The sequence below is a fragment of the Strigops habroptila genome, chromosome 7, assembly GCF_004027225.2.
Source record: "Strigops habroptila isolate Jane chromosome 7, bStrHab1.2.pri, whole genome shotgun sequence".
In the NCBI taxonomy this organism is placed as follows: domain Eukaryota; kingdom Metazoa; phylum Chordata; class Aves; order Psittaciformes; family Psittacidae; genus Strigops; species Strigops habroptila.
In genome coordinates this window covers 27,308,730-27,335,964 of record NC_044283.2, presented here as the reverse complement: position 1 = coordinate 27,335,964, position 27,235 = coordinate 27,308,730, and the positions used below count along the sequence as shown (strand labels likewise).

Below are 27,235 nucleotides of genomic sequence, written 5' to 3'. Positions count from 1 at the left end.
GCTACAAAGTTAAAAGGTGTTTAGCAACATTTTTGTGCCAGCGTCAATACAGTATAAAGGGGAAGAAATCGTAGAGTAATGGGGCAAGCTGTTGGATATCCTACATGTAATTTTTTTAAATTATTTTGGATGAAAGTATTATAAGAATTTGAACTTTTAAAATGTTTTTATGCTTTTTAGAAGCCCTCTGCCTTTTTAGTGTGTTGCAATGATGATTTCAAATGTGTGTTTTCTGATATTTTATAATTTGAATTGTTTAAAACAACTTTGCAGATGGCCTCTCTTCTTTACCTGCCAAGAATTTGAGGAGACTTGATTAAATTGCATGAAATTTTTTTTAAGAAGTATTGAAAAAGTGAGATAGGAGAAGGCAGCGAATTTGTACCAGAAATAATACAAGTTTTCAGTTACATAAAGTATATTTATTTTCTTGACTAGTGCTGTTCTGGAAACTGTCCACCTTGTGATCAAGTCTGCGGGCGGACTCTAGGCTGCAGAAATCACAAATGTCCTTCAGGCTGCCACAGAGGTAAGAATAAGTGAAGGATCCCCATAGTGATGGAATGTTGTTTATTTTTGCCACACTTCATCCTTACATGACTCCATGTGGTGCTTAATGAGTTCTCTCCCTTGTTTCATGTGGGCTTTTTGTGGGGGCAGTGTGTTTGAAAGGTTTTTAGTGCTGGTTAAAGCTTATGGACTTACATAATGACAACCTAAGGTTTTACCTGGTAATTTTGCTTAGCATTGTTCCTCTGAAAATGTTCTGTCCCCTTTCCAGCTGCTTAATTCAAAATCCATAGCTTGACTTTTTCCCAAATAATTCTATTCACTGAATATGCATAACAAAGTCCAGCTACGTATAGAAATGAGTGTGCTGGTCGAGTCTGCATGCTTTTTAAAAAATCCTAGAATAAAACATGATACAAGTGGGCTTAAAATAAAATAATAATAATAAGTTGATGGAATTTAAATGTATGTCAGTATCTTACTGGTAAAAGAGAAAATGAGAACTTGTTACTGACTATATGAAGGATAACAAGAAAGTTTACTTCTGCATCCAGTGACCTTAGTTAAAAAGATGCTGAAAACAGTCAAAATTAGCTGGCAGTTTTTATCCTGGCCAATTGCTTTGACATTCACTTGATAGGGGATTAAATTGGAATGACTGAAAAAGCGGCTGCCCTCTCAGCAATTTTCTCCACAGAGGCTGCTGCCCTGCTGAAACAGCAGCTGAGTAGCCTGTGTAATTTCCATTGGTATTCTGAGCTATATAAGTTGCAACAACTCAGGAAATAATTCACAACTTGTTCAGCCAATCTTACTTTTGAGGCAGCAATTCTTAAGAGCACAGGGCTGGTAAATGTGGTAGTTGTCCCAGTCAGCCCGCTATTAAATCTGTCACTGCAAACTAGTAGTTTGTTTTTGCCTCTGTTAACTGGGCCCCTTCTCTTCTTTCCCTTGCCTTCTTCTCCCTTCCCCCAAAATCCTGGAAATACATGTTGGGGTTTTTTGTACCCCAACAGTTCGAAGAAAACTGGTAGCATTGTTTTTCTGCATTAGCTTGGTTGGTAACAAAATCATAGAATATACTTTAAAGTGTATGTAATATATCAAAACAGTACAATTGTCAATATTTAGGTGCCAAAAGTTGAATCTAATGAAGCTAGTAAGTAAGATATCAGACGGTAAATTTAGAAAATAACCTCTGTGTGCTTTAACAAATTAGTCTAGTACAATCTGTAATATCTTGTCAGAATGTTTGAAAATATTCCAGAGGAAAGCAATGATTTTCATTTCAGAAGATTTTTGTTCCCATGTTTTTCCTTATACACCAGTATTTTAAGAGCTGTGATTTGATTGATTGATGATTTCATCTTTAGTATGTCATACTAGGTTAGGTTAACTTTGCAATGAGCTGCTGGGTCTTGGTGACCACTGATTTTAAAGGAAATAGTATTCCTCCTAGAAAAGAACTTGCTAGATCAGGTGCTTTAAAAGTTACTTGATCTCAGTATTATTAGAGGTTGCTGATAATAAGCACTTGGCGTTTAGCAGGGTTCCCTGTAAAATGGTAACTTAACCTATTCTGTTCATGATTTGATTTTTACCTATCTTTTTAATTAAGTAATCATGCTTGCTGAAATTTACAATGTGTTGCCAGGGAATAGAAACATTTTGTTTCCTACAAGCATTGTATCTAACACTTGATTTGAGAACAGTGTGCACTCACTTTAACTTTAAGCTTATATGTGATCTCTGCCCTTTCATCTTTTTGAGAATGTAGACAGTTGTCTTCGTTAATAAAATATTTAAGTAAATTGTACACATATTGGCCACTCTGGGCAGTACAGCTTTAGACCTCCAATTTAGTTTTTAAAAGTAGCTGTGCTGATAATGTATTATAATTTAATTTACTTTGCAATATAGAGACCGTATCCTTCCATCCTTTTCTTCAGCAGCCTTTTGTCATTGAGACATCTGCTTCTCAGATCCTGCTAACAAGTCAGAATTGCTTAAAAAGTTGTGCTGTTGTTAACGCTTTCAAAGCATTGCTTTCTGTACTGTCTCAGATTAGTAAGCCAAAATCTCATGTCTAAATTTGCTTTTTTAGAAGATACATATTCTTACTGTTAGTTACTCAATAATAAAACTTAGCAGTTAGTACTTCATGAAGAAATAGTGTGGGAGAGCTATAAATTAAAACATTTCACAGATTTTTACAGATCTCTAAAAAATCTGTAGTAGGTTAGTAGCAAGAGGAACTTTATAAAGGAGGGCAGGATCTTTTCAAAAAAGCATTAATTGTACACATGCTGAACATTTCTTTAATATTGTACAAAATCTGCAAAACTTTATTGTACCAGTTTTTCAATGTCTCTCTTTTATCTTTTGAATATAGATGAAAGATGACATGTCTTCATATGTTTATAAGGCTGAAATATAAATAGCAAATATTTAAGTGTTGCATGATCCAAATGGCTGGGCTTTAATAATTCTGACTTCTTTTTAAAATGTGAGAGAGGGATTGTTTATAACTTCATACCAGTCAACATCTGTAGAATAACCTAGATTATTACTGTTCTGTAAGAATGGTGAAATTCTCTTGCCCAGGAGGGAATTGAAAGCAGTCAGAAATAAAAAATTAACAGCCATCTATTATTTAGATCAAACAGAATAGGCCAATTATACCATGTGCATATTCAGAGGTAAGTCGGTTACCATTTTTTATAATCAGTAGTTTATTCAGATTATCATATTACTAATGTATTTATTTTTAGGTAGCTGTAATCCATGTCCAGAGACTGTAGATGTGAAATGCAATTGTGGAAAAACTGTCATTAAAGTGCCCTGTGGCAGAGAGCGCACCATCAAACCTCCCAAATGCAAACAGCTGTGCAGGTCAGTATAGAAAGTGTGTGTGTTTCCAGTTCTTCAGTGTCCTGAAAGAAAACAGTAAATTATAACATTAAATGGCAAAAATTATTCCTTTAGTTGATTACAGATATTACTTCTCAGTCTTCTGTATTCTCGACTATGCAGATGGAGGTTAGCAGTAATCCTTCCTATCAGACACCTCTTTGATGCTGTGATTTCATGAGCAGCTTGCTGCTGTCAGGGGTGAGGTTCTGTCCCACCAAGCACTTCTAACTCTGTAGTCCCACTCACTTCTTCAAGTCATCTCTGGTACATTTTGAAGTACCTCCGTGAGATGGTTTGCCTAGAAAACTTGGCTAGCAAAAGGGAAAAGAATACTTTCTTCTGGGGTGTAGCAAGATTACTTACCGCAGAGTAGAAGTAGGGTTGAAATAGCTATTTGAATAGGCAAACCCAACGTTGATTTTAACTTAATTTAGAACTGCCGTATAATTTTACTGTAATATCAACCACTGCTGAAGGTGATAAGTAAATTAATTTTAAAAACAATAACTTGTTCGTCTCAATTCTTTTTATTTTGAGCTTAATTGTCCAGTGTCTGTAACTTTGTATTTCTTGCTGTCGTATTGATTGATTCTTGGATTTACTTCAGTCGACCACCTACCTGTCACCACCCTACCCAGGAGAAACACTACTGTCACTTTGGTCGGTGTCCTCCATGTCGTCAGTCTTGCCAAAAAACATTGACGTGTGGCCATTTGTGCCCTGTTTCCTGTCATGATGAAGCACTTGTGAAGCAAACTGGTTCAGTAAGTAAACAGTGAAAAATGATGTGTTATTTGTGCTCTAAAGCATGAGCAACAGTTGTTTGACCTTAATCTTATGTTTGAGGCTATTGGAGTGCAGAGTAAATAAATAATTAAGCACAGAGGTACGCATACTGCTTAACTGGGAAACTAAGTGATTCCAGCTCCTTTGTTGCAATCTAATTGATTTTGTAATATATATAATTGAATGTGGAGTTTTCAGCAATTATAGTTACTCAAGAACTGATTTTTGTTAAGAGTTGTGTTACAAGTGTTAATTTCAAATGTAAGCAATTACTTTAAACATAAGAGCAAAAAATCAATTTTAACTCTCTTCTAAATGATGAAAATCTGCATGAGTTACAAGCGAGACATTGGCATCAATAAACATGATGTATGCACTGCATGATGATAATTGAACTTGTTTAGTAATTTAATATTTCTATATTTTTACTTCTATTAAGCACTTAGAATTGTTTTGCTGGGTGGTTTTTTTTTTTTGTTTGGCTTTATGTTTGATTTTTAGCTGCAGGACCACAGGCCTTTGTTTTCCTATCCTTAACCATGCTAAGGATGAAATTATAATTTCATAGGCAAAATTATAATTTTGTGTATGTAGATTTGTTGGAACTGGGATTTCTTCAGATGACAGGTTTATTTATGGTCAAGCAGATAGTTCCATTTGTGTTTTGTATTCAACTACTGTTGTCTTTTGCTCTCAGCATCAGTCTGCAGGTCCTTGGGAGCAGCCATCTGAGCCAGCTTTTATTCAAACTGCATTGCCATGCCCTCCCTGTGAGGTTCCTATACCAGTGTAAGTATCAGAAAGAAGACAAATAAAAGAAAGTTTTTGTATGGAAAGATATTTTTCTCTTTTTATACTGTTGTAGAGGCGGACAAGAAAATAACCGTATTTTCCTCTTCAGATGCAAAAAGCCTATGTGAATGCCATTCTCATAAAACTGGGAGCACTGGTGGTTGTTTAATAGACATTCCTGTAGCATGTGCTCACTGTATGAAGGGACTGATAGCATCCAGCCAGTTTTTCATGCATCTAGTAGTTCATCTGACACCGTTACATCTCAACTTGAATGCAAAGTTGCTATGGTAAATCTCATCCATAGATTTACTAGTTACATGGCAGAAGGCAGTCAGGCTGAGTGAACAGTTTCCCCTTGCAGAGGACCAGAAACATTCTACAATGGCATGCAGAGGTCCTAGAAGCCAAATTAGCTTGGATATAGGAAGATTACCTTGGAAAGCTAATTCGGCTGTGTAGAATGAAGAACAGGCTCCTGAGTAAATGTACGAACTAGATAGTTCTAGTTCTGACCCAAAGGAGAATATATTTGGAAGCAATTCAGGCAATTTTCTAAAATAAAAATTATTAAATTTATATACAACTATAATTAATCTGCACATGAAACACTGTTTAGGGATTGCCATCATGCAGTAATCCAAACACCTTTTGAGAACGATAAGGCATTGATTTGCATAGATAGATGCTTTTCTCTTAGTTTGCACTTTTTAAAAATAGATTGCATTATTTTTGTGTGAAAAGCACTGTCACTGTTTTAAGTCTCTTATTAAAGATATACGTGTTTCGTAAATCTCTGATTTTTCTCTCTTCAACAGGGAGTGTCTTGGGCAGCATGAGGTGAGTCACAGAAACGGCCTTTTAAAAGGGAATATGAGGGATATCTCTGTCAGTTTGCAAAAAAAGTCTTAAAGAGAAATACATGCTTTTTTAATATTTTAAAACCAATGAAGTACCTTATCACAAGGGCTTACATATGAGACGGTATTTTAGTTGCTTTTTGGAGAACATGTAACTACTTGACTTTTTGAGCTCTTGGACAGAAATTTAAACTCGAGATTTATGAAGTTCTTTGTGTATTCTTGCAGTTTTTAAATAGTTTAAGTAGTGGTGTTTTTTTTTTTTTTTTTGAGAGCTCTTTTCATTCTATACTTCTGTTTGGGGGTTTTCTCTTCATTCTGTAGTTATTATTCTCTCCCTGTAATGCACTTCCCTCAGTTCTAGAAACTGCTGTGTTTATTTTAAAAGGATAAGGAATGTAGCGTGGTAAAGGAAAATTCTCATGTGACTTGGACCTAAGCATGCATGGATGAAATCAGACCATGTAGTGTAAACTTCTTTAATGTTGCTTATTAGGTTGTCTTGTTGGTGTGCAGCCTTCTCCAGTTTTGCATGAAGGCATTGTCTATTTTGGCTTACATAAGAAGAAAATCTAAGTGACACTTGAAGCTAAATATCATCATTATTCACAGTAATTTCTAAAAGCTATGAAATTTAATACCAACTCAATTTTTCTCTGTTTTTAAAACATGACTGTTAAACTAATCTTTAAAAAAATCCCTAGTGCTATTATCGCTTTGTCTACTAGTAAGTCTGTCATAAAATCACTATCAAAGTGTAGCTAATAGTACTGTAACAAACCTAATTGCATTTAAGCTAGTAAAAATTCTAGAAAACAGTAAACACTTAAAAATATTTAAAGACACCCTCCCCTTTTTTATTTGACCTTCTTTAATATCTCTTTGTATGTGTTGCAATGGTGGCTCAATTGTGTGGTGGCAACATCTACAGATGCTGTTAACAGAGTGTATGTATCCATAGTCTGTTTGTACAGCACATTTATTAATCCAGCAAAGCTGTGAATACAGCTTCCATAGAGCTATTTTGCACCTTGCTGGTTGCTAAAGGAGAATGTGCACTCAAAATGGATGACAAGAGCAAGCATGCCTATTTGTTGTTGGAACAGCTGGGGTTTGGGTTTTTTTTTCCATGGTAAAACTTGCAGGTGTATCGGCCAGTGTTTTATCAAGTCAGTGACATGTTTTGTGACAGGACATAATCGAATCTCACCCTAACTCCCATGAATTTGTGTATAAACAAAATATAGGCTGTGGTCAGTTGACCCAATATATAAATTACTCTACACAATGTTACTGGTTTGGGTACTTTTCAGTTGTATGTTGTTGTGAAGTTTATGTCCCTCCCCATAATAGAGGACAGTATGGTGGTTCTTATTAGAGAAAATGGCTCCAGTTACTACATATTTATAACTACTTATTTCAGAATTAAAAAAAAAAAGGTCCCTTCTCAGTTGCATGCTAGTCTTAGCAGGATCAATCAATGGGTTTGGGTCATGTTTTCTTTATGGTTTAGTATAGAAAATAAGGAAAAATCCCTTAGTCTATGCCTAACTTTAGTTATTTAAATGTATTGATGCTATATGATATTCTAGATTAAATGCTCCTTCTCTTGGCCACAAGAGTGCAGTGCTTCCTTCCTGCTGAAGTTTAGCAGTTTCTGGCATAGAATTAAGTGTGCTAATATTTGAGATTTTGCGGGCAGTCAACAGAAAGAATTATTTGTTAATGTGTGTGTGAGGGAGTGTTTACAGTGTATATTATGTGCATTGTACCTTTTTATGTTGTTCTGAGATCTCTGAAACAAAAAAAAATCTTTGTCTATTCAGTGTTTTACAGCTACATTGGCTTTTACAAGTGATCTTGCCTCAAACTAATTTACTTTTGTTAATAGGAGAAAACACTTGTATATATTTATGAACACTTCCCTCCTATAGTAGGTTCCAGCCCCTGAGGGGGTTTTCACTGGGAAATGTGAACTTTTCACAAGTGATGAAAGTAGTAATTTTCTCAAGCAAGGTTTTGCTGTGAAGAGGGGCTGATTGCTGTACTATGTTACTACTTATATTGGACTGTTGTTATATCTCATATAACGGAGGAGGTATAAAAGTAAGACCTAGGAACGAAACAAGTTATAAAGTCACCTTGTATTTTACCAGGATGTCTGCAGGTGATGAGTAGAAGAGAGAATAAAAGCAAATCCTTCATGACTTTTATAAGTAGCAATTTTACTGTGTTTATATTTTTACTTGAACAGTGATTTTAATTGTGTAGGCATTAGAGCTGGTTGTTTTGTTGGGATCTTTGTGTTTTGTTGGGTTTTGTTGGTTTTCTGGTTTTTTTGGTTTGTGGGTTTTTTTTAATTTCAGTTTGGCATTTAGTTTATTTTTAGGGGATTGATTTAATTTGAGCTCTTACATGTCTTTGGGTATTTAGAACAAGCAATTTATCACTTGAAACAGCAGACTTAAAACCACTTTTCAGATTATATAATTGTATAAAATCTGTGTTCAGTAGAAGTATGATTCTACATGATGTTTAACTTAAAATAAGGTTTCTTTTAGCTACAGTGTACAGCCACCTCTTAAATGATTTTTCTGTGTAAGTTTTGGATGTTTTTACATATATTTAGAAAAATTAGTAATTATTCATTCTTGGATTTGTAGGTGCATAAAAGTAGCTCTCAATTTTGTTTCAGGTTGTCAGTCAGAAAAATCACCTATCATCAACAGTTGCTGCCATCCCAAAATGAAAACTTGATGTTTTACTTTGAACTACTACAAGCATTGGCATTTCATAGCAGTAGCATACGTGTGCTCTTTTAAAATTGTAAGAGCTAAAGTTTATGTTCAAAATCTGGTTTTATGGGAAAACATTAATTAAATCCCATACAAGGTAAATGAAGACAAACAGGGAAATCTTAACTGGAGATGGTATTAGTTCATCTGCTGTATTTAATTATCTTGTAGTTGCTTCATTTCATTAACGTTGTAGGGGAAGGGAAATGTTCTGGTTTTGTTTCCTTGATGACTATTTTGAGTATCCTGTAATATCAGTCTTGCTGTTCCCTGGCACATAGAACTCTTTCTTCTTGGTTTTTCCTTTTTTTTGAGGCGTGGTGGTGGGTGGGATTTGTTTGTTTGGGGGTTTTTGGGTAGGAATTTGGTGCTGGTTTATAGGTTTTTGCTAAGTTTTTTTATTTTAGTGTTTCATTTATAGGAGGAAGACCATTACTCTGTCTCTAGGTAAAATATTATGTAAAACTTGATGAGATTAATCTTTATGGCTAAATACCTTACAGATGTTTCCAAAATTACCCTGCCCCACTGTGCTTTATTTTTATTTTCATATTCTGGTTGATGTATCTGTTTGTTGCGTTTAAGCATCTGGGAGGTGTGCTGGAAAGCTTCCGAAAGTTTTCTTGTCCTTCTTTCTTGCCTGCCTTTCCTTACCCTGTAGAAGACCTGTGTTCTGAAGATGATGCCTCCTTATTTAATTTCTTTTTCCAGTCAGATTTTATAAAATACGTCTAGCTGTCATCTGCATTTTTGTTACTCGTCAGCTCATCAGCCTCCTGGAGCTTGTGGCTTCTGTGATATTTGTCTCTGTAGGAAGAGTAGTGACCTCCATTTAGCCATTTCAGAAATGCATTCCAAAACCTTTTTTCTGCAGTTAAGGCTGTAGATTTGGAAGAGAGAGAGAAAAGGAAGGGGTACAGTGCAAATCTGTTCTGTCAGCCTAAGCTGTAATGCAAAATCACACCCTTAGTCTAGTCACAGTGAGTTATGTCACGTTAGCCTGTTGTGTAATAACATCATAAATAATTTCTGGTCTTGTCTGTAAAATTATCATGATAGAAATTTTTTTTTTTTTTACAGCATCACGAAAATGATTTTTTTCATATGAATATTATGTAATGGTTGGAAAATGGGAACAGCGAGTTTCCTCTACTACTCGTGATATGGAGGGACTTGTTCAACTTTAGGGAAGTAACCTAGTTAACCAAGTTAGGAGTTTTCACTCTGTTTCAGTAGCAATGAAGATTAAAGGCTTCTAAATAGATACTCCAAATAGTACTGCAAAGCTCTGTTAACTGGAACGTTAACCTCAAATTAAAAAGTACAAATATATCATAACACATAAATCCTAGTCCTGTCATAGAGCCATTTCTTCTTCCCCTGCCCACTCCGGGAGTCATATTTGATATAGTCGGTATTTGGCTTATAGAATTCCTTGCTTTCAGGTTGTTTTCTGTTTATAGAATTGTAAAATGTTTTGGGTTTATGATGACCATAACACAATTAGCTCTGTGAAAGCCCTGTGTGTGTATATATGTGTATCTCACATGGTACACATGTGCCGTGTGTGTGTGTGTGTATATATATATAGTCAATAGAAATGTATTTTTTTTATATTTATTTTTAACTTCTAGGTTAGTCCATTACCATGTCACTCAGCAAATCCCTACTCATGTAAAAGGTTTTGTGGGCAGCTTCTGGCTTGTCAGAATCATACCTGTATGAAAGAATGTCATCACGTTACTAAATTGAACAGTAGTGCAGATGGAAAGAAGGTAGGTTAGTTTCCTTTTTGCTTTTGTTTTTGTGTGTTTTATAAATTGTTTTCAGTTTTAACTGGAAAATAAATAAGCTGGAAGGCACAGGATCTATTCCAGATTCCAGTGGGAGACTTGCCTGTGTTCTGTTCCCATTGGTGCTGTGACATACAGCTAATCTGTACTTCTTTAGACTATAAAACTGAGACGATATTATATATTTTGCTAATGCTACACCTCTTTTGGTTTATGTTGACATACATTACTTTGTTTTCACCAAAACCTTATTTAACGCCCTTGACGAGTCTTTCTAAAGTTGTTTTTTTGACTGTCAAGATTAATCAAATGACCGATAATGCCTATAGACAAAAGCAATCTACTGGGGAAACTGTTTACTGAGGAGAGCTTTAAATGGTCTGAGGAGGCTAGCAAATCTTTAGAAGAGCAGTTTGAAAATGTTGCAGAATAGTGAAGACTTAAAGCACTGGGGTGATATATTCATGTTTATCAGTGTCTACTAGGAAGTGTCATTTATGCAATTGAGATGATATAGATGTTAGTTGCTGAAGATAATGTGAAACAAGAAAAAGAAGTAAGTTCAAAGCTGAAAATTGTTTTAGTTTTGAGCATTCAAAAAGCATATAGATTGTGGTTTGAGAGAGTCATGGTTTGGAGGAAAAGAGCTTTTTAAGTTTTTAAAGCATTACTTGAAGAAAAAGTTGCAAGTCTCTAGGCACTTAGAAAACTGAGCAAGCATTCAGTTAGGTACACAACAAATGTTGTATTTTAACTTACTGTTATATTTTTAACTTAAATAGGATGATATCCCTGTGGAATCCAATCCTAGAAGTAGTATTGTCATCTAATAACTGTATATATTGTAGATATATGATTGTGGAACTTCTGTCTGAGGAGTATGAGCCGTTAGTGCAATTGTGGAACAATAATCTGCAGCCATAGAGTGACATCAGTAAATACTGAGAGTGACAGTTGTTTAAGCATCTCGAGTTACGAGAGGCTGTCTGCCCACTGCTTCGGTTAAAACAATTAAAATGTGAATGGGCCAGAATTATTCCTAGCTCCATTTGAATGAGACAATACGGTCTCAGAAAACTGGAGGCTGTGTACATTTGAAGTATGGGTAAATCTAATGTCTCAATTTTCTTTGACTTTTTTATAAACTGAAGTTGGTTTTGACCTTTAGAGCTTTTGTTCTGTTGTTTTGGTAGACTAAATTGCAGCTGTAGTCAGAAAAGGGCTGATTAAAATTCTTGCTTGTATGTCTGAGTAGTGATTTTTGTGTCTGGAATTTAGGTTTGCTCTGCATGTTAGAAAATGTTGCAGAAAAGCCAGTTGTTTGCTTTTACCTACTGTTAAATCTTATATCACATTTTTCTAGTTGCTTTCAGTTGCTATTGTCTTAGATGTGAACTTTTGGGGGTTAGGTTTCGTAAATGCTCATTGTACAAAGGTTCATTTTTAAATGTCAGCAAAAATTATTCAACTGTGGAAGCAGAAGAAAAGGCGACTGGAAGAAAATGGAGGGAAACTATTAAAAACTTAAATTCTTATGCCCTTATTTTGAACAGCATAAAGTGAAATGTTGGCATGGAATTAGTCCTTCTGGGGAAGCCTGGTGTAGCTTCATTCTTGGATAAATTGTCTATACTTACGTGAAACCGAGCTTTTAAATGTGGTGGTGGGCCTTAAACACTGTGCTGCGTAGGTTCAGTTGATAAATCATCATGATCGATCCATCTGTGTGTATATGATTGCAGACTGGGGTTGTGGAAAAGTTAAGATAAGAATACGAATAGAAATTGAGCTTGATTTACTGTGCTGTTGTTCACCATATCACGTATCACCTGGAATGTGGATGACACCACAGCTCTTGTACACTTCGTGTAGTGTATGAAGCAGAAGCAACACCTCAGCAGCTCCAAGCTGCTATATACCTAAACTAATACTATATAGAAGATTATATAAAATATCATACCCCTACGGAAACGGGATGCATTAAAGCTTGCCTCTTAAAAGCAAGCAAACAAATCTCCCCACCCCGGTATTACAGAGCAGTGCGTCATGACTAAAGTATTACAATGACATGGTGGGTGGGAAAAGTTAGTTCTGAACATGAAATTACTTCTAACAATTTGCCATAGAGAATTAACAGGCTTAATGGCAATTTTCCAAAGCACTAATATTAAAAGGTCCTTTTATGCCCAAGAAGCAAAATGGAACTCTGACTGACACACACTGGCATTTCTGCTTTTCCTTTAAAAGTATATTTTAATAATTATTTTTGCTTGAGGAATATCTTACCGAATAGCTGTATCCCCTTAGCAAAAACACTCCAACTCTTTCTGCTTTATAAAAGCTCGTTAATGGCAGCTAGCAAACAAATGTTTGGCACTTCCTTTAGTACTTCTTCCCTTTAATTTTGTTAGGCAGGTCCAGAATGTTCGCAGTGTGAAGAGGAATGCACCAAGCCTCGGCCACCTGGCTGCCCTCACCGATGTGTTTTGCCCTGTCACCCTGGGGATTGCCCATCATGTCTTCAGATGCTTAAAATAAAGTGCCACTGCAAACTATCAATACTGTATATTGAATGCTTGTAAGTGTCAGAACTGCATCTAACTTTTCATTTGAATGAAACCACATGAAATGTCTGGGGATGGGAGATACACTTATGGCAAGTTATAAAATTTCTGCTTAGAGTTATAATTTGTAATATGATGAGTCTTTTTCTATTTAAAATTTGTCAGGGTTTTATTTGGTGTTACTGCTATAATTATAAATGCATAGAGTCTCATGAGCAGAACTATTTTTATAATGTTTTCTAATATTTTGAATTATGCAAATATATAGTAATCTACAGAATGTTTGATCTATATGTGGTTCTTTTACAGTATATAAAGAATTTTATAACAAGAATTAGAATTAATGCAGTTAGTGTACAAGGTCTTTACAACTGATGCCCTTCAAACTCCAGTTGTTTTAAGTGGAAAATGTGTTAGTAATCATTTGTACTCCTTTTTAATCATGTGTATGGCTAGAGGGTAAGCTAGGCTTTATTGAGACTTGTGGATTTAAGCATTATCCTCTGCATATTGCTCTGAAAACATTCATCCCATGCATGTATGTTCTTCTTTGTGCATTTTCTTTAAAGTACCTCAAATCCTCTAAATACATGTGGAATGTGAAATGGTGTAGTTTATATTAGTCCCACAGGATGTGGACAAATGAAACCACCTTCCTCTACAGTGAGGTATACTTTAAAAATGCCCCTAATCATATTGACTTTTGTTGGTTTTAATTTGGAATGTATCACGAATATGTCTTGTCTTTTACAGAAAACTAACAAGTGCTGATTTAAAAGAAAAGGAACTTCTTATTTCCTGCAAAAATCAATGTCCAAAAGAGGTAAGCCATATTAACAAAGAAACACTTGATTTGATGGGTGTGTGGAATTTTGTAATACAGTTTCATAGGCCAAACAAGCTAGAGAAGCTTAGTCTAAATGAATATGCTACGTGATAGATGCGAAGGTGGTTGGTGTACTCGAGAGGACAGTTATTAATGTCTTGCTGTCAAATTAGAAGGCTATGTTGAATGATCAGAGATTTGTCTCCAAGGCATTAATGGCTTGAATGTTTTAAGCATGCAGATGAGGTTGAATGTGGAAGAGTATGTCCGTCCTATAACGTGGTTAAAAACTGGTCTTGAATTTATATCTTCAAAATAATGGGATGCTGTTTGATTACAAAAAATACTGAGAATTTTGCTTGCAATTGTTCTTGTCTGAATGCAGGTCTAGTAATCCCTGTCTGTGCAGCAGTTTGGGGAGGGCAAATTTTATAACAAGTGAGATGAGTTTATAATGCCCTGCTGCGTTAAATATATGTGAAGTAGCATGAAATAGACAAGCCAGGTAATTTTTCTACTATATCTGGCTATATCTAAAGGGTTGCTGTAAAAGAGAAGAATAATATCCTTACTGCATGATGCTTAGACTGTGAACCAGTGTATATAGGCATCAGTAAAGAAGATTCATGTTAAATACAGCTTCTGAGTAATAAAGCTTGTTGAACCGGAAAGGAACTGGTTGGAAAAGCTACCAAATTTTCGTCAGTAAGAACTTAAACATGTTTCAGGATTTGTCTTATAGCATTATTATCCATGACCGTATGTGAGGGATGGGTGAAATGACTGCTTCCTTGTCTCTCTCAGTACTATTGTCATATGCTGCTTGCATGCTTTCAGAAATCCATGCATCACTCATTATCGTGTGTTTGTTCTTTAGTTGTGGCCAGAGCGGTAGCTGTTTCTTCATTTCGCACTGCAGGGTTAGAAAATTTATGAAGTGGAAAACAAGAAATAATCAGGAATATTTTTGGAAAATGTTTCCACTGCTAAACTTCTCAGAATTTCTGAGAAATAAAGATGTTTGTACTGAAGAAAATATCCCATAATCACTTACTGTTTTGCTGTTCTGGTTTGGCCTTTTACTGTGTAGCTGAGTCTCTTTGTCTCATGTAATATTTAGCTGGCACTCATAATTTGATTCAACCCATTTGTCTTCCCTGATTCCACTCAGTTCCCTTATGCAGGTTTACCTATGACGTCCTCTAGTCTGAGATTTCTGTCTTATTACTTCATTCATCTCTTGTGGTTCTGAATTCTGCCTTAACCTAATAAATGCAGCCTCAAAGCTTTTCTTTTGGTTCATTATTTTCCAGAGTCAGAAGCATCGAATTTGAATCTTTGCCTTTATTAGAAAACTTTGTTTTGAGCAAATGCAAAAATTCACAGGATTCCTGCTTGTTTCTGTCAGACAAGATTGTGTTAACCCCAACAGGAAGGCTGTGCTGTGTACCTACTCGTATCCTCTGCTTTTTGCCCTTGTAGTTGCCTTTCTGATGATTTTTTTTCCGTAAATGAATATGCCCGTCACCATTTTCTCATCTGGATGTCTGAAAGCTGTCTTCTGGCAGGGGAACACTTTTAGATATCATTTCATTGTCCATTTACCTCTTAATTTTGTCCTTTCGTTTATCTTTCTGTTACTTTGAGTTAATTTGCTCCAAGACTTTTTCCTCTTTATTTTCAAGACTTCTTATAATCTCTTAACATAAACTATGTGTTCCTGTACTTGAGCTACTCTTCAACGATTTTCCCCTCCCCCCCCTGTATCTCATCTTTGTCTTTGATTTATGTAACTGTTGTGATTTTTCTGGACATATTCCCAAGACTCAGTCTGGGATTTTAAATCCACCTACTAGTGCTCCTGAATTCCAGCTTGCAGTTCAGAATTGCTCTGTTCCACAGATGTCTTTTTTACTTAATTCAGTGGGATGTGAAAGAAAGCTTAGGACAACAGTTTTATAAAGCTTCTATTTAACTCTAAAATTCTCATTCCTATAGATACCTTGAAAAATGAGGTTTTATGCAGCTTCTGCTATTCAGAGAATCTTTGTAGTATAATTAATGATGTAAAAATACATGCTCTTCCCTTCCTATGATTCTAGCTCTAGTTCTCACTGGGTTTTATGAAATATAAAAGTATTAGTACAGTCCCGCTTCAGGTAGTTCATATATTGATGGTTTTAACTTCCCCCCCCCCAAAATTTGTTGCCACTTCTGTGAATACTGACCAGTGCTGGGGATATTTTATCTCTTTTAAAAATACACAATATTTGTTTGCAACTTTGGGAAAATTCAGTAGCTGTATCATTATAGAAATTGTACTGATAGTTCTCTCTTAAAGGAATCATTGATAAACACAATTCGAAGGAGCAGCCTTATCAGACATCACCCTGCCACTACCACCACCACCTCTCCTCAGCAAATATAAATCAAGTCCGTTGAGGGGACTTAAGACAAGAACTTGCAGATAACTTGGCCAAAAGATGGATAAATTTACAAATATGTGTCCCCACAACTAAATGTGAAATGTTTTGTGTGTAGTCCTGACCGCCTCGAGTAAGTTTCAAATTAGCGTTCTATGGGAGTTTTCCTATTCAGTGTCAGAAGCTGACCTTGGGTCATTAGCAGAGCTCAGTGAAGTTGCTGTTGGCTAAAAATTAGTATGCAGTGTCACTCCACCAAACTTAGCATAGTGCAACTTGGGTTCAGTGGAATACAGTATTTTACCGAACGCTTAGTTTTGATGTGTTTTTCCTTTTGGTTAATGGACATCGTGGTAGACAGTATATTACCATATTTGAATTTCAGGTAGCATGGTACATTTGGGGATTATGAAAATCAATTACATTGTCTCATACCTTGAAAAAAATACAATAGAAACTTGAAAGGCTTGAAAGGTTTCATGGTTTTGTTTTAGCTAGAGTATAAAACACCAAAAATTACTTCTAGTATAATACAGTACAGCTCACATTTCCTTTCCGCTTCAGGGGAAGCAAAGTCTTTGATATTGCCACAGCTGTTAGATGAGATGCTTTCATTAAAAGCCCTTTCTCTTGCTTGGCAGCAAAACCAAAATATCCTGTTGAAGGAAATTTAAGTTTTTTTTAATCAGGGGTGATTAAATTCTTATGATCATCTTTGCAGATGTTTTGGGGCAGTTCTTACATAGAAGTTTTAACAGTCTATCTATTAGCTTTCATCTTTTATGTATTCATATCAGTATTTATGGATGTGTTTAAAACTTTATTCTGTGTAATTAATATTTTTTTGACAAAATAACCATACAGTGTACTTCTGTGCACTTTTCTACTGTCTTGATGTGAAATATGGGTCATGATTGTGATAAATTCACTTTAACGTGATAGTGCAGTATCATGTCATAAATGTTAAGAGCATGCATATCTTTAAGAAGTGAAATTAATGACGCATTCTGGATTAAATTCTGTAAACATATCCTGAAAATGAACGTGGGTTGCAAAAATTTAATTTTAAAAGGCAGATGCACAGCTTTGGTCCGTAAAGAGAGGGTTTTCCTCAGTGTCTGGCTTAAGCAGTGGAGATTTTCATAAGACCTCTGGCAGCAGGGCCACCCTTTAAACTGAAGTGTCTGCCCCTTTGTTTAGAAGTGATAAATAAATCTTTGTACATAGTTTTTGGGATTGCTGCTCAAAAGTGCTGTTTTCTTTATTAACAGGTTATTTTCTTTATTACCAGATGTTTATTAGCAGGTTGTGTCTATTGCCTTCTGGTGGAAATCAGTTAAGCCTCTATAAATGTTGATAGGTTTTATCATCATCAGACATAATGTCAAGATCTAAATGCATTGCCTATGGGGAAAATACTTGTAGGATTGTTTGTTTGTTTGTTTTCAGGGCTGTGGATTAAATGCCTTTCTTTTCAAGGCCTTGCCATGCCAAACATAAAGCCTGTTCATTTTGGTCTTTAATCTAAAGACAAGAGATCTTATATGGTGAAAAAAGATCTAAAGGGATTTCTGGTTTAGTGCCAAGGAGCTCATCATGGACACTTAAGCAAAAAATCCTTTCCCACTACATTATTAATCGAGCAGAAACAGCGGTAGCATTGTTTTTGTTTTCTGAGATCAGAAAACTCATTTCACTGCTCCTCTTGATTTTTCTTTTTTTTTAATGTTGGTTTTGCATCAGAGGGAGTAAAAAGAAAGTTACCCTACCTGCTTCATTCTTGTCCTGCATGCCTGTGGATGTGAACCGTATAGCTCTATACGGGGAACTAAATGTGTAAATTTGGGTTTCAGTATTGGATTAAGCATATCTCTGTGCTGTGCAAATTCTGCTGCACTGGTAAGGATTTCACTGCAGCTGCACGTGGAGGTTGAGGTGAGGGCTGCTGTCTTGAATTTGCAGCTCTGACATGACAGTTATAAGACTGTTTGTTTAGGCTTTCACACTGTTAATGGAAATGTACTTAATTAATATTGAAGAGTAAACTGGAAGTAACAGTTCTAGCTGTGGATCGTTCGGGCCAGCATGTAGTGACTTGCAGGTGAGACTAGATTGTGTTATTGCGTATGATGCTCTTAGGTAGGGAGCCAGGAGAAGGGCTGTCTTACTGCGCAGAGGTCGCGCGGTAGCAAATTGGTTTTGCAAAGGTCGCAGTCACTAGTGAGCAGACTTAGCCATTAGGCTCTGTGTTCTGGCTGATAGTCTGACCTCAGTAGCATACAAGGCTTAAAGACAAGTTTCTTTCTCCCTTCATCTTCTCAAAATGCAAAATAGATTTGCTGATGCTTGTTTGTGCCTGAACAAACCTAAATTATTTCTTTGACCAATTTATATTTTTTCCCCCTAGATAAAGCAAATAGATTAAATCTGCTACGTAAGGCTTCAGCAGAGTAATTGAATCAGTGCTTTGCTGAATATCTAGAAACTTACTGAATATCTAGTTCTGACACAAAAGAGGGTTAATACAAGGATGAAGGTGGGCTAAAGGAAACAACTGCTTTCATTTATTATTATTAAAAAAACCCAACAAAACCCCCGACCCAAAAGAACAGCAACAAAACTAAATGAAAAGTTGGAGCAAGAGATGTTAGCAATAAGGAGATTTTCCCAAAGACGGGATAGATGCCTGACCTTACATTGTTTTCAGTAATGACTGTGGCTCCAAAAAACATTGGAATTTTGTGATAAAAATCTGTAGACTGTTGTCAAGACATGACAATAGCATGTCATGTACTGACAAATGCATCTGCAGAACATGTATTTGGGGCATGTTACTAGATACAGGAAAAACCATTAAGACCATCCATGTCAATAAGCTCCTGGGAAACAGCAGAAATGCTTATTGTTACAGCATGATTAGCTGCAGGGAAATGCAAATGAGAGCTGAAGATGTATTGGGGAAGATAGTCTATTAAGAATGAGGTGCAATTGAGGCATTGTACAAAGTCCTTCCTGCTGAGATGTCATTTGGAATATTGCATGCAGTTCTGGCTACTGCATTCAAGAAACATTGAGTTATGCTGGTTGAAATTAAGTGAAGGGAATACTATGGGAATAAAGAGCCTTTTATGAAAGGACAGTAGAGGAATGTTTCAATGTGAGGATAAGAACTAAGGGGTTTAGCTAGAGTAAATGTAGAAAATTCAAAAAAAGCTCTTGCATCTTGTAGTGGGCTCCTGGAACAGTCTCCTTAGTGAAACAATAGAAAGGGGAAGAATGGGGGATTGTCTTCCTGGTAAGATTTCATCCAGTCCTAGAGGGATCATAGGAGGTGCCTGCCGTTAGGGGGACTGGACTTCAGGACTGAACATGGTGACTTAGAAGTTCTTTCTAGTCCAGTGTGAAATGTTCTGAAACAGTGACTAAAAAACCAAGCCTAAACAGCAAAGTATCAGTCACTGTAATAATGGTTCGTGACTGGCATGGACATGAAAATCTGTATGTCTGTTATGTAATTTTTAGTTAGAAAACTCTGCATTCTGTTTGGGTATGTGTTTCATGCCAGCTCCAGTGGACTTCTGAGGATCCAAATTTGCTAGTCAACAAGAAGAGTATACACATGGGGTTTATAATTATCTTAAGCATCCTCATTTTTATGGATAAAGTCATGTAGTATGTATACATTTTCAATTCTTAGTAACTATGAAAAAATGTTTCTTGCAGCATTTTCCAAGTTGTGTTAATCCCTCGATGACAGTTAAGAGGTGAAATCTCACATTTAATAAAGATCACCATCCAGTGCCATTTTAAATAGTTTGGGGATTTAAAGCTACTTCTAAATTGATTAGCTGTCTTATGTGAGATGCCACCTTCAGTTATTAACAATACTGGGTTATGCAATTGAAAATGAGACATCATTATTGCTAAGATTTCTTATGGGCATGTGTATGAGCAAGGGGTTTTTCCAGTCAAGTTCTTAATAGTAACTGACAAAATTTGTTTGCTTTCTTGCAATTTTTTAGCTGTACAACACTGGGAGCACTGCTACATTCCTAACAGTCAGTCAGCATATTTAAATTAGTATCTTAATTCTTAACACAGTGATTGAATGATAATATTTCATTATAAATGTTAAAAATTGCCCTGGCAATAAAAAGGTATCTCTGAGATGGCAGAAATCTGATCATCTGACAAATGCAGAAATTTGGGGTTTTGTGAAATTATTTTGGACATAAGAATATTGGTGACCTGTATTTGACTTTTTCATAGTTCAGAAGATTCTTGCATGCAAAATTTGCTTTTGTGGTATTTTTGCTTCTGATTCTTCCCTCTTTTGTTGACTCTGTCTGATCTACAGGTTGCTACAGTACACTTAATTTCAGTTTTCAGTTTCTTTTTACCTTATCTACTCACATTTCCCCAACGTATAGCTAACTAGGGTAATTGTTGTAAGAATTGCTGTGGAGATGACTGTGCCTGAAACATTCGAAAGGAGGAATTGGTTTTTAATCAAGCTGTGCCAATAAAAGATGAATCATTCTGCAGGAACTGAAATACGGTAAATAACGAGCAAACATTTGCCAAAAACAACAACAACAAAGTAGTTCACAAGTGGAAAACCTGATAAACTGAGTGAGTTTTCTGTTAAGCTGCTATGTCTGAAATAAAACCAATTCATAGATTCTTTGTAATTTTACTATCTTTTATTGGTGTGGGGTTTTTGTTTGTGTGTTTTGTTCTTTATAGTTGCCCTGTGGTCACCGGTGTAAAGAGGTTTGCCATTCAGGTAGCTGTCCTCTGAACTGCAGCCAGAAGGTTAAACTCCGATGTCTCTGCAAGAGACTGAAAAAGGTACATTTCTAAGTCACACTTTTAAGAATTATGTATTTTCTTTGCATGTTCCTGGACTTGCGTGGATGGATTGGCTCTGGTGCAGGTTAGAGTAGGTCCAGTTGTTCTAGTAGAGCAATTCATATCAGCTGAAGATCTGGGTTGCAATATCAAAAGATTGACTGGAAAACACAAGATCCTGTTAGTTCTAAACTATGTTCGCTGCATGACTTAAAATAGCTTGATCTTCAAGCACACTTAAATTTTTGTAGCTTCATTGGGAGAATAGTCAGATGACCTGGAGTGATTTGAGAATAAAAAATAAATTTTTTTGAGTATATTGGGGAAGTTTATAATTACATGAGTTGGAAAAAGCACAGATGATGTGCATCCCTAACTAATGTCATTGGTTATGGTTCTTTGCAAACCTAGAAGCAAGTACAGACGTCAGCAATCCTTAGCTTCTAACAAAGATAAGGGACAAAGTAATGTAGCAAGTATATTATAGCTATATGGTATTGTGAGGGGAAGAATAGAAATTTGTCTTGGCAAATAATAATGACTTAATGAAAAATAATTATGTGGCTTCATTAAAAGGTGCTTAAATTATTTTTCTGGACCCTGTTAACTTCTGAGCCTCCCAAACAGGCTGCAGTTCCCCAGAGTTCTCAGCTTCTCTGAGAAGTGTCTTGTGCAACCAGGAGTCTTGCAGGTGGGGTGTTCAGCACGAGCAAGGATGATATGTACAGAACAAGTGCTTCAGATTGTACAGATTTTACAGTCTCTGCTTACAGATAACCACCTTTTTTTCCCTTCAATATTAGGGGGAGGAAGTGTGAGTGAGAATTATTTCCCTCCCCCTCCCATGACCACACCTTGCCCTGTAATCTCAACCAGTTAAGAGCATGTAAGGGAAATTACTGAGGCTCTGAATGCTAGCTCTTTCTGCCAGAGTTCAGAAGGTTATCTTACTTTGTCTTGGGCAAACAAGTGGGAAAAGAGAAGAGAGGAGAAATTGAACTGGAATATTTGATTTATTCTTGCTTTCAGCTTATTTTACCAGAAAGAAGGAGAAAAGGACAATTTAATACAGAATTACAGGTTCAAATAACATTTTCATCATTAGCTTTATTTTCTGTGCAACCAGTATTTTATTAAATTAGAATGTTTTATAATTATTTTCATAAAGAAATGAACATTATAACTAAAGACTTTATATAGGGAAATGATTATAAAAGACTCAAATTATACTTAACAGGAAATACAGTGCAGCAAGATACAAGAAGGCCGAGTTTCACTGGAATGCGATGCATTATGCAAGGAAATGAAACGGAAGGCATCTGAGGTAATGTATCTGTTGTAGCTGTCATTTCCTCTCAGTGCCTTAAGAAAAGTAGGGGAAAAAGAACACAGAATTATTTTTCAAGGCAATACCAGCAAAAAATACAGCATAAGTAGATGTGCAGTTCAATAGCAGCTGCTTTTTCAGACTTGGGTTTGGCTTAGTGGGGAGAATTATAGTGTTTGTAGACAATGTTAACTCAGTGAAATTCTATCTTAAAACAATACTGTTATTTAATTTGTTAGAACTTGTTTTTTCCTCTTCCATTGAGAACAAGTGATGATCAGTGATAAAACCGTTATTGCTGATTGATGATTGCTGTAGGATTTGGGCCAGGCCACTTCACATGGCATTGTTAGATCTGCTCTTTCCAGGGCAGATTTTTACAGCCCTTGAGTGCTCAACTTGTCTAGCATGAAGAGTGTAATCCTGTCACACTGTATTAGTTATCCTGGACCAGAAGAATGGGGAGTTTTCAGCAATTGCAGTATATTTTTTAGCCTGCTGTAGATGTGCTCTCTCCCTAGTTCTGCCGTTTTATGAAGTAAAGAAATTGCTGCATGCTGTCACCCAGAGGCACAGAATATCTGTGTCTGGAGGAAGTCTGTTAAAAACTGCAGCCATTTACAAAAATAGTTCAGTTTTGATAGTTGCAAAATAACCATCAGTTTCTAAAAACATAGTGTGTTAACTCTTAATGAAACTCTCCATGTACAGCACCTAGTGAGTATGGACTTCTGAAGAACTGTGTAGTCTTTCAGTGTACATTTTGTTAAAGAAATAGTTCTAGAAATGTTTTTCCAAACTGTGATATAATAGCTAAGCTTCCCTCTACCTATGTGTATGATACCTATGTATCTTATACAAATATGACCACACCAATGTAAAAAGGAGCTATTTTGTTCCTTTTTTTTTCTACATTTGTGGGTCACTCTCTTTTGGAGCTGAAATTCTGCCATTAGATGGCAGTGAAACGCCAGGATGCTAGTTGTGCAGTCTTTATACGCCAGACTTTCCCATTTCAGATGTGCATGGCTGAGAAGCTCTTTTCTAGAGAGAGACTGCCATGGTCTCTAGATTCATGAAATTCTCAATAATGCTTTTATTTGATACATGGTTTAGGAATTAAAAAATATGCCTGAAAACCTTCGGATAGGACTATTCTATTGACACTGTCCTCAGTGCACACTGTTTGAGGTACAGTATGCTAAAGCATGGGCTAATGTGCTTTCTCCTTAGTCATCAAAAGCTCTTGAATTGCAAATTGTTTGGAACAAATTCCACCTGCACAAACTGTATTTATTAAATTATTGTCATTATTAGTATGCAGATCCTCAAGTTATGAGGATCAAGACTGTGTTTCATTTCAAGTTATTAATCAGATTTTTACATTTAACTTTTATAGGATAGTGATTCATGGCTGCAATGCTAACGGCCCAATAGATACATACAAGAAGGCAGACACATATATTTCCCCAGTATACTCTTCCTTTTGCTACTGTTACTGTGACTATGGGAATTTTAGAGGTTGAGCTGGTGTCTTTCTGTTTAATGGCCTTTGGATTTATCTCCTGTTAGCGTGCCTAATTGTTTTTTCAGTTGACATAAACTTTTGGCATCTACAGATGTCCTGTAGCACTGAATTTCTAGATTTAGCCAAATACTCCATGGAGTATACTACTTCCCTCTGTTTTGAACCAGCCTTCTGGTAATGTCATTTTATGCCCTTGCCTTTGTATTATGAAAAATAAGTATCGGTGGTTTACCCCTCTTTGGCATCTTCCCACTCTTCAGGAATGTGTGCCTTGTTAGTCACCTGATGAAGCCTAGCTATGCATCAATTTAGATGGAAGCCACTCCATCCTGTTTTCTTTTGCATGTGTTCAGGCTTTACATTCTTTTGTTGTTGCAGGACCACAACTGAATGGAGGAGCTAAGATTTAAGTGCATCATGTGTTTACGTATTGACATTTTTTTCTGTACTATTCTTAATGATTTCTAGCATTTAACTTGCTTTCTTGAACACTACAAAACATTTCTATAGAATTATCAATTGTAATTCCCGTGATTTCTTTTCATATGACTATCTGATGGTGGAGCATTTTTAATTACATTTGGTTTGCTTTACACCAAGAGCTTTAAAGCAGTTTGGTTATGCATTTTCCAATATGTGTTATATTAGGTAAAAATATTGAGGTTTCCTTTTGCTCTACTAGTCAGGGAATATTTAAAGTACTTGGAATGAAATATGTGTGTGTAGATTATATACATTTATACATATATATGAATTATCTGTATGTGTAAAGTACTGAATTGGGGTAAAGTTGCTGAAAACAGAATAAGTGTCTTCAGGAGGTTTTTTTGATTGTTAGTGAACAATTATTCTTTTTAGGTTTTATATTTGTTGCTTCAGCTTGCCAAGTTAAAGTCAGAAGTTCAATTTATAACCTTGTAGCATCCGTTATATGTTCCATGTTTTCCAAATGTGAGATGCAGCAACTTTTTCTAAGAATTTTTTGTAATCTCAGTAAGAGCTCACTTGATGGAGGTTTTGCTCACTTTTGCCAAGAAAATTCCATAGGAGTAATTATGACTCTGTAAGAAAGTAGTTTTAGCTGCTGTTTACAACAGATGCTTATCAATTTATATGTCTGGACAGATAAAAGAGGCAGAAGCCAAAGCTGCTATTGAAGAAGAGAAACGACGACAACAGGTATCAACCTTTCTTCTTCCTCCCCCACTTCCTCCCCACCTTATTCTTGTTAGTAAATCATTTAATTTACATGCAGCTAAAGATGTGTAGTTTTTAATGTGATATGCACAGTTATTCCTGTCAGCTGTTACCTTGCTCCAAGATGTGTGCTGTGAATTACAATGGGTAAGAGCCCACGTGTTTTCCCAAACAATTTTCATAATTTTATGCAAAATGCTAATGAATCAGTTTAATCTTGCACTACTGTAACTGTGTATAGTTTATTTTTAAAATACTAAGTACTGCTGATTTTAATTAAACGCTTTAGAATGCATAAAGCGCACAGAATTGCTGAATAGCCTCCGTAGAGATTTAAATGTCAGGTGAAGCTTCCCCCCTTCCTTCCATTATGAAAGAATGAGGAAGCCTAAATGTGTCTTCATCCTTCATGGTCTCTGGGGGGCCGTGAAGGGGAGCGGAAGGTGTATATACTGTAATTGCTGTTGTTGGTGAGCATATGTTGTCAGCATTGTAATCCAAGAAACTTCTGTGAGCTAGAAATGCAAAGTTGCTGGTGTTTGTATTGCACTGATAGTGTTTTCATGCATTCCAGGGGGCATCTAGTTACTAATGATTTCTACTTCAAAATCACTTAACTTACAGCCCCTCTAGTAAAGTCTCAGTAATGCGGCTTGTCTGTAACTGTGGCAGGTTCACTCCACCAGTACAGCGTGCAACATTATTTTTGTCTTGATTCTTCAGCAGTGATTGCTTCTCTCTGTAGTTGCTTTCTGCTTGTATGTTCACTGAAGTCTCACAGTTACAGTCATGGTTACAGTCCAGCAGTACATGTCTTGTGATGGATGAAGCTTCAGGGATAGGAGTCTGTTAAAAGGTTGATTAAGAGTGATATAGCACAATAGCGAACAGTAGGACCACAACAGTAAAAAATAGGACAAACTTGATAAAAAAAACCATAAGACAAAAGTAACTAATAAATAGGCTCCAATATTGCACACAAGTACTAACCTCAGCTACTGCAGCCTTTTATCTAAAATTGATTCCCTTCCAGTTTCATCTTGTAATCTGCCATCTGGTGATGCGAATTGGAGGACATCACTATCATAGGGTGTTGGGTCACACTGAGAGTATAGATTTATTGAGTATAATCCCTTCTGACAAAAGTTTGCATCTTGTACCACCTTCCTGATCTCATTAGCACATTTTTATATACACAGCTTATCTGTTAGTTACAGCTTCTTGAGACCTCTGTTGATTAATACTTCATTAACTCTTCTATATACAAACTAGGTAGTGCTCTAGTAAGTCGGCATGTTTATGTGTTGGTATTTGCTATATTTGGTAGCAGCTTCTGCTAATGTGATTTACAGCTGGAATCATTTGTTTCCTAGTGGAAAGGAGACGGCTTGGTTAGGCTTCTCGTCATGGCCCTAGCAGCCAAACTTTCTGCTTCTAATTCAGAGGCACCCCGTGAGGCCAGGGTTTTCACAATTGCTAGAGGTGGAAAAAAGATCAGTGCTTTGCTATGTAACAGTTCAGACCAGTCTCTCTCTCTCTGTTCCACTCTAGTGCAAAATATTAGGTTCAATTTGTGAGCTAGCTGGTAATAGTCAAGTTTCAAATCTGGAAGTCAAGGCCTCAAACCTGACTTCGAATCTAATGAGTTGTAAGAAAGATTTTTTTGTTTCCTTTTTTCCTTAGAAAGAAAAAAAATTAGCAGCTCCTTAGAGGCTACAGAAGTCAAGTATGTCCCTTGCCTTGAGCTTGTTTAGCTAGAAAAATTAAGGTAGTTTGAAGACTGGGCACGACCATTACTTTATTGTTCAGAGATCATTGAAGAGACACATTGGGAATGATGACAGTTACATAAAATCCGTAGGTAGCTTTTCAAGGATAGTGATGTCTTCTTTTCTCGTATTCTGTGCCCACAAACCTTTTTTCATTCTGTGTTTTATTTTTTATGATGTATCTATTTTTAGCTGGATTTTTGTAAAGATCACTAGGAAAGCAATTCAGTACTTGTTATATAATTGTTTGTTATATAATTGTTTGAGGCCTATATTTTAATTCAGGTTACTGCAATTGATG

The 27,235-nt window shown here is 36.1% G+C and overlaps 1 protein-coding gene across 2 annotated transcripts in view; it reads left to right on the top strand.

Annotated features, from left to right (window-relative positions):
• The window catches only part of NFXL1 (nuclear transcription factor, X-box binding like 1), a 45,144-nt gene that overhangs the window by 11,403 nt on the left and 6,506 nt on the right, over positions 1 to 27,235 (top strand). Inside the window, exons 11-21 of one of the 2 annotated variants that reach the window (XM_030491442.1) lie at positions 439 to 529; positions 3,282 to 3,402; positions 4,031 to 4,187; positions 4,907 to 4,998; positions 5,820 to 5,841; positions 10,291 to 10,431; positions 12,861 to 13,027; positions 13,767 to 13,836; positions 21,009 to 21,113; positions 22,351 to 22,437; positions 25,094 to 25,147. In XM_030491442.1, coding sequence (XP_030347302.1) covers positions 439 to 529; positions 3,282 to 3,402; positions 4,031 to 4,187; positions 4,907 to 4,998; positions 5,820 to 5,841; positions 10,291 to 10,431; positions 12,861 to 13,027; positions 13,767 to 13,836; positions 21,009 to 21,113; positions 22,351 to 22,437; positions 25,094 to 25,147 — 1,107 coding nt within the window. Of the gene's footprint in view, positions 1 to 438; positions 530 to 3,281; positions 3,403 to 4,030; positions 4,188 to 4,906; positions 4,999 to 5,819; positions 5,842 to 10,290; positions 10,432 to 12,860; positions 13,028 to 13,766; positions 13,837 to 18,005; positions 19,229 to 21,008; positions 21,114 to 22,350; positions 22,438 to 25,093; positions 25,148 to 27,235 lie in introns of those variants that run through there. The other variant, XM_030491443.1, reaches the window with a different exon arrangement.